Source organism: Piliocolobus tephrosceles, chromosome 21 (genome assembly GCF_002776525.5).
Source record: "Piliocolobus tephrosceles isolate RC106 chromosome 21, ASM277652v3, whole genome shotgun sequence".
In the NCBI taxonomy this organism is placed as follows: Eukaryota; Metazoa; Chordata; class Mammalia; order Primates; family Cercopithecidae; genus Piliocolobus; species Piliocolobus tephrosceles.
In genome coordinates this window covers 40,159,750-40,166,849 of record NC_045454.1, presented here as the reverse complement: position 1 = coordinate 40,166,849, position 7,100 = coordinate 40,159,750, and the positions used below count along the sequence as shown (strand labels likewise).

Sequence of the window (7,100 nt, the reverse complement as noted above, 5' to 3'; positions counted from 1 at the left end):
CTTCAGCCCCAGGACCTGGGGACGCTTCAGCCCCAGGACCTGGGGACCTTCTGGGGTCCATCCCTCGTCCTGTCTGCTCTTCCCACTCAGCACCTCCCTGCGCTCCAGCTCCCTGGCAGCCTCGCTCCAGCTCCCTGGCAGCCTCTTCCTGGGCATCTGCCACTGCACAGTCCCGCAGTCCACTTTCCATCATGAGGCAGATAACTGAAAAGCACTTTCTTCTTTAATGCGAAAATGGTCAGATGTAGACAATAGTAGAGTTGCATGAGAGCTTCCGGATACCCACGCAGGGCATAGTGGCTTATGCCTGTAATCCCAGCACTTTGGGAGGCTAAGGCAGGCGGACTACTTGGTCAGGAGTTTTAGATCAGCCTGGTCAGCATGGCAAAAACTTGTCTCTACTATAAATACAAAAAGTAACTGAGCATGGTGGCAGGCCACTGTAGTCCCAGCTACTTGGGAGGCGGAGGCACGAGACTTGCTTGAACCCAGGAGGCAGAAATTGCAGTAAACTGAGATTGCCCCACTGCACTCCAGCCTGGGTGATGGAGTGAGACTGTCTCAAAGAGAACAGAAACAGAGGCTGGGCACAGTGGCTCACGCCTGTAATCCCAGCACTTTGGGCGGCCAAGGTGGGCCGATCACGAGGTCAGGAGATTGAGACCATCCTGGCTAACATGGTAAAACCGTGTCTCTACTAAAAATACAAAAAATTAGCCGGGTGTGGTGGCGGGCGCCTGTAGTTCCAGCTACTGGAGAGGCTGAGGGAGGAGAATGCCATGAATCTGGGAGGCGGAGCTTGCTGTGAGCCAAGATCGCGCCACTGCACTCCAGCCTGGGCAGCAGAGCGAGACTCCGCCCAACACCCAGATGAGTTCACTTTTTTTGGTTTGGTGGCTGGTGGGTGGGAATAGAGACACGGTCTATGTTGCCCAGGCTGGTTTTGAACTCCTGGGCCTAAGCAGTCCCTCCTGCCTTGCCTCCCTTATTATTGAGGTTACAGGTGTGAGCCACCACACCCAGCCAAGTTTACCTTTCTAAAAGATCCACAGACTACGTCTTTTCCCGTGTAACTGTCACCACTGTGGCTTCCCCCTGCTCTAGAAAATGGGTCTGACTTGGGCCTTCCTCTCTGGTGTCATTGTCTGCTTCCTCCCCCTTCCCTTGTTCGCTCTGTTTTTTTTGTTGTTTGTTTTTGAGATGGAGTTTTGCTCTTGTTGCCCAGGCTGGAGTGCAGTGGCGCAATCTCGGCTCGCTGCAACCTCCACCGCCTCGATTCAAGAGATTCTCCTACCTCAGCCGCTGGAGTCGCTGGGATTACAGGCTTGTGCCGCCACGCCCTGCTAATTTTGTATTTTTAGTAGAGATGGCGTTTCTCCATGTTGGTCAGGCTGCTCTCAAACTCCTGACCTCAGGTGATCCGCCTGCCTCAGCCTCCCAAAGTACTGGGATTGCAGGCGTGAGGCACTGTGCCCAGCCACATTCACTCTGTTCTTGCTTCTGTTTTTGAGACTTCCTGGATGCATCCACCCTGGGCCTTTGCACTTGCTGTTTGCTTTACCTGGAGGAAACCTTCTGCATCCCCTATACTGCAGGCCTGTCCTCCAGCCCTCATCTGCAGTTCCTTCCTAGCCAGACACTTGCAGTTGTTTGGTTCATTTATTGGCTCACTTACTATTTTTGAGACTTTATTGCCTAGACTGGAGTGCAGTGGCGCTATCTCAGCTCCCTGCATCCTCTGCCTCCCAGGTTCAAGTGATTCTCCTACCTTAGCCTTCTTGAGTAGCTGGGATTACAGGCACGGGCACGTGCTATCACACCCAGCTGATTTTTGTATTTTTAGTAGAGATGGGGTTTCACCATGTTGGCCAGGCTGGTCTCAAATCACCTCAAGTGATTACTGGTGTGAACTACTGCGCCCGGCCTATTTGTCTATTTATTTATTCAAGACAGGGTCTTGCTCTGTTGCCCAGGCTGGAGTTCAGTGGCTTACTGCAGCCTCCGCCTCCTGGGTTCAGTGTCATGCCTCAGCCTGCCAACTAGGTGGGATTACAGGCGTCTGCCACCACACCTGGCTACTTTTTGTATTTTTAGTAGAGATGGGGGTTCACCATGTTGGCCAGACTGGTCTCGAACTCCTGACCTCAAGTGATCTTGACCTGCCCCTGCCTCTTAAAGTGCTGGGATTACAGGTGTGAGCCACCACGCCTGGCTTATTTTTTGGCTCACTTAAAAGCCCATCATCAGCTCCTCCAGGGCAGGGCTTGTGTTGACTGCTATGTTGTGTTTGGCCAGAATAGGCTCCTCTGGATATTTGCCTGACTGAATGAAAAAGCAAGGGTTCTGATGACCTGGGGAGAGGAGGGACTGTGAATTACCTTCCCTTCCCCACCCTCTCCCGCAGCAAATCAGCCGGCACCAGGAACAGTTCATCCAGATGCTGAACGAGCCCCCTGGGGAGCTGGCGGACATCTCAGATGTGGAGGGGGAGGTGGGCGCCATAGGAGAGGAGGCCCCGCAGATGAATTACATCCAGGTGACACCGCAGGAGAAAGAAGCTATAGAGAGGGTAAGAGGCCTGGCTGAGGTGTGACTGCGGGTGGGCAGGACCCCTACCCTCTGCTGCTCACACTTAACCCATCTTCCCACAGTTGAAGGCCCTGGGCTTCCCAGAGAGCCTGGTCATCCAGGCCTATTTCGCGTGTGAAAAAAATGAGAACTTGGCTGCCAACTTCCTCCTGAGTCAGAACTTTGATGATGAGTGATGCCAGGAGGCCAGGCCACCCAAGCCCTCACCCTACCCCTATTCCATGAAAGTTTTATAAAAGAAAAATATATATATATTCATGTTTATTTAAGAAATGGGAAAAAAAAAATCAAAAACCTTAAAAAAAAAAAAAAAAAAGCAAACAGTCCAGCTTCCTGTCCTCCTAAAGTGGCCCCTGTTCCCATCTCGGTCTGAGAAGACCCGGGCCAGACAGCTGTCCCCCCATCCTCCTCCCCAGCCCAGCCTGCTCAGAGAAGCTGGCAGGACTGGGAGGCGACAGATGGGCCCCTCTTGGCCTCTGTCCCAGCTCCCTGCAGCCAGATGGAAAGGCGGCTGCTTGCCTCTCCATCCTCCAAAGAACCCGAAGACCCCCCCCACCCCATCTTCTTCTTGGATGAGAGGAAGCTGGAGCCCCAAACTTTGATCCTCCATTGGAGTGGCCCAAATCTTTCCATCTGGGGCAAGCCCTAAAAGGCCCAACGCCCCCTCCCCAGTCTGGCTTTGGCCTCCAGCCTGGAGAAGGGCTAACATCAGCTCAGTGTCAAGGCCACCCCCACCCCAGAACAGAACCGTGTCTCTGATAAAGGTTTTGAAGTGAATAAAAGTTTTAAAAACCAGCCCTATGGTCTGTACCTGCTGGGGCTCCCTGCGCCTGCCTGTCTGGGTCTGGGGGCTGGCTGGGCACAGGCAGGCATGGTGACGGGTGCCGGGAAGGTGGAGAGGAGTCTGTGAGTCCCTGCAGATTGAGGCTCCCAGTGTCTGCTCCCCCAGTGTGCCATTTCCAGGCAGTGGACCCCAGCCCAACCTTGCAAGGACTGCTGCTCCCCAGCCCCCACCATCATCACCACAGTCTGTTTTGGCTATACTTCCTCCCGCACCCACCGGCCCTGTAATTGGCTAATTACTGGAGATGAATGTTGGTAAACAGAAGCCGCTTTCTCTTCTGCCATCTGCTTCTCCATTATTTGCCCATTGCACCCCCCTTTTCCTCCCCTTGAAGCTCCAGTTAGTCAGCAGGGCCTAGAGTCCCTGTCCCCTTTTGAGTAGAGCCAAGTGGGGGATTCCCCAGCCTTTAAGTGTTGAAGGAGGAACCAGGGCACCCAGAGAGGCACACCTTGAGAGGACACAGATCTCTTCAGGGGTACTGCCAAGTAGCAGGCTTTATTGGGAAGGGACAAAGCCTCAGGAGCTGGGTGCCCCAGAGGCTGCTGGGTCCTGAGCTGCAGCTGCAGCCAGTGCAGCAGCTCGCGCCTCCTGCTTCTGTCTTTGTTTTTCCTCCTTGAGGCGCTTGCGCTCCTTCTTCTCTAGGTCCTGGAGCACCTCCTGGAAGCGGGCACTCTTTGGGTTCACCTCGTAGCCCAGGAGCTCCTGGGCCTCAGCCTGCAGTCGGGCCCTCCTCTCCTTGTCAGCCTGGGCCTTCTCCCAGCGCTCCTGCTGCTGCTGCCGCCAGTTCACAATCATCTGTGGCATCTTGGCCATGCACTCTGCGATGTGCTGCTCCCTGCAGGGGAGGGAGAGTGGGCTGTGACACTGGCACTCAGCCAGGGTAGAGCCCACCCACCTATAGCTCACCCATCGGCCTCTGCCCACGGGCCTGCCTCAACTCCCCCTGTAGATTAACTGTCAGGAAAAGCCCTTGACAAGTGAAGAACAGGAAGAGATGAGAAAGTTACTTGTGCATGAATTTGATCACAAGGGTGTGTCAAGCCCCAGTAAACCCCAGGTGCCAAAGCCAGATCAACATTTCACCGAGCTGCCTACTGAGCAAGCCAAGTGCCACTCCCATGGGTAATTTCACACCTTTATTCCACAGACATTGCTGAGCATCTCCTGTGCAGAGGCCAGGCCCAATTCTAGGCACAGGAGTGAAAGGAAGAAAGACATTTCCCACCAGTCCTTGAGTTTGTAGCTACCAGTCACAGCCCCAGTTTTTTTAAGTTCATGAGTACAAGTGCAGGTTTGTTACATAGGTAAACGTGCCATGGGGGTTTTTTTGTACAGATTTATTTCGTCACCCAGGTATTAAACCTAGTACCCAGAGGTCATTTTTCCTGATCCTCCACCCTCCAAAAAGCCCTAGTGTGTGGTGTTCCCTGTGTCCATGTGTTCTCATCATTTAGCTCCCACTTACAAGTGAGAACACGTTGTATTTGGTTTTCTGTTCCTGTGTTTGCTAAGGATGATAGTCTCAAGCTCCTGTCATGTCCCTACAAAGGACATGACCGTGTTCTTTTTTGTGACAGCCTCATTTAAGGATTCGAAAAGTGAAGAATTAAGCACTATAACGGTCATCTGGCTGAGGGGCAGAAACAGGAGTCCCTGCTCCATGATTCCCTGCCTAGGTGATCAGACATAGGGCTTCACCAAGCCTCAGTTTCCTCATCTCTAAAATTAGGGCAATCCCTTCTTCCTCTTAAGGCTGTTGGGAAAACAAGAAGGTTAAACACCAGGAACACACTCGACCTACCCCCTTCACCCTCCAGGATGTGGCATTATTTATAAGAGATGCCCCTGGTCTGGTCAGATGCCGTAGCTCACGCCTGTAATCCCAGCACTTTGGGAGGCCGAGGTGGGTGGATCACCTGAGGTCAGGAGTTCAAGACCAGCCTGGCCAATGTGGTGAAACCCCATCTCTATTAAAAACACGAAAAATGAGCCGGGCATCGTGGCAGGCGCCTGTAATCCCAGCTACTTGGGAGGCTGAAGCAGGAGAATCGCTTGAGCCCGGGAGGCGGAGGTTGCAGTGAGCTGAGATGGCACTCCAGCCTGGGCAACAAGAGCAAAACTCTGCCTCAAAAAAAAAAAAAAAAAAAAAAAAGCCCCTGGGTCCTTCAGACCTGCCTCTGTATTCGACCTCTGCCCTTGGTTCCAGGACCCATCACCTTCCTGCTGGCAGCTTTTCCCCAGCCACACTGACCTGGCTGTTCTTTAAGGCAATATCCTATCTCAGGGCATTTGCCCCAGCTGTTCCCTTTACCAGGAACTCTTGACCCAAGAGATCGCCCCATAGCTAAGTCTGGTTTTTCAGGGCTTTGCTTAAATACCACCTCAGAGAGGCCTGAGGCTTTCCAAACCAAAGCTGCCCTCAGGCACGCACTCTTTTACCTTCCTAATAGGCCGCTGTCACCATCTGATACTAAGGGTCCTTTTCGGGCCTGCCTCGGCCTCCCAAATAGCTGGGATTACAGGCATGAGCCACCGCGCCCAGCCTGGGACAGGGTCTTGCACAAGGTATGCGCTCGGTAAATACTTGGTGATGATGGCCGGACATGTTGGCTCCCGCCTGTAATCCCAGCACTTTGGGAGTCTGAGGCGGGTGATCACTTGAAGTACGGAGTTCGAGACCAGCCTAGGCAAGAGAGCGAGACTGTCTCAAAACAAAAAAAGAAAAAAAAAAACCACTTGCTGATGAATGACTAAATAGACTGTTATTCTGAGTTTGCTTTGCGGCCAGCTGAGCGAATACATAAATCTGCAACATACAAATGCTACGACGTGACCCCGATGGGGTAGGCACGGCTTGGGGCCCGGTTCGCCCACGGGGCACAGAGGGCAGCCCCGCGCGTCTGCCTGCACGCACGCACGCACCTCTCCCGACGCTTCTGCTCTTCGGCCAGATGCTTCACCCGCAGCGACTCCTGCATGGTCGCCAGGCTCGGGTACCATTCGCGTTCTTCGGCCTCCAGCTCCCGCAGCTGCTCCGGCGACGGCCACAACGAACCGGGGGCCACCCCTGAGGCGGCGCCGTAACGCGCGAACTGCTTAGCCGCGTAGCGCGGCCCCAGCTGCCACCGCGGAGTCAGGAGGTCCTCGGGGTCTGGCCACCGGGGTCCCGGCGCGAGACGCGGGGGCGGCCGCGCCCGGTAGCCACGAGAACCCGGGGCTAGGGTCGCCGTCAGTCCTAGCAGGCTGCGTGACTGTCTCACGGACGCCGCCATCTTGGCTGTGCGGGGTCCTCGCAGGCCCGCCGGGCTGTCCACGCCCGTTGCCTGAGCGCGAGGCCCGGTGTGGGCCAAGGCTGGGGGAGAGGCGTCCCGGTTGCTTCAGTTCGGGGGAGGACGGCAAAGGGAGTAGTATGGATTTTATACGTTTCCACGTATAGCTTTAAATTTTAGTTAAGCAGTTACTTATAAGTCATTTTTTATTTTCACTTTTTTTTCTCTCCTTTTTGCACACTGACACTTAAAAATATATATTTTTAGCCGGGCGCAGTGGCTCACGCCTGTAATCCCAGCACCCTGGGAGGCCAAGGCGGGCGGAACACCTGAGGTCGCGTGTTCGAGACCAGACTCTTTTTTTTTTTTTTTTTTTTTTTTGAGACAGAGTCTCGCTC

At 54.1% G+C, this 7,100-nt stretch overlaps 2 protein-coding genes across 3 annotated transcripts in view; one reads left to right on the top strand and one right to left on the bottom strand.

Moving 5' to 3' along the window:
* The window catches only part of RAD23A (RAD23 homolog A, nucleotide excision repair protein), a 7,841-nt gene extending 4,459 nt beyond the window's left edge, over nt 1-3,382 (top strand). For both annotated transcript variants that reach the window (XM_023188710.1, XM_023188709.1), the window contains exons 8-9: nt 2,405-2,569; nt 2,652-3,382. In XM_023188710.1, coding sequence (XP_023044478.1) covers nt 2,405-2,569; nt 2,652-2,765 — 279 coding nt within the window. In that variant the 3' untranslated portion in view covers nt 2,766-3,382. The remainder of the gene's footprint in view (nt 1-2,404; nt 2,570-2,651) is intronic.
* A 515-nt stretch (nt 3,383-3,897) lies between these two features.
* GADD45GIP1 (GADD45G interacting protein 1) lies at nt 3,898-6,741 on the bottom strand. The gene is made up of 2 exons (XM_023188711.1): nt 6,356-6,741; nt 3,898-4,268 (listed from the first exon to the last, which is right to left on the bottom strand). The coding sequence occupies exons 1-2, from the start codon at nt 6,703-6,705 to the stop codon at nt 3,950-3,952; spliced, it is 669 nt and encodes a 222-aa protein (XP_023044479.1). The 5' UTR covers nt 6,706-6,741; the 3' UTR covers nt 3,898-3,949.
* Nucleotides 6,742-7,100: the final 359 nt, after the last annotated feature.

Bases quoted from the DNA above. Each gene is read 5' to 3' on its own strand.
- GADD45GIP1 (XM_023188711.1), bottom strand. From the start codon at position 6,705: ATGGCGGCGTCCGTGAGACAGTCACGCAGCCTGCTAGGACTGACGGCG. The intron at 4,269-6,355 runs GTGCGTGCGTGC...CCTCCCCTGCAG, and splicing joins GAGCAGAAGCGTCGGGAGAG to GGAGCAGCACATCGCAGAGT.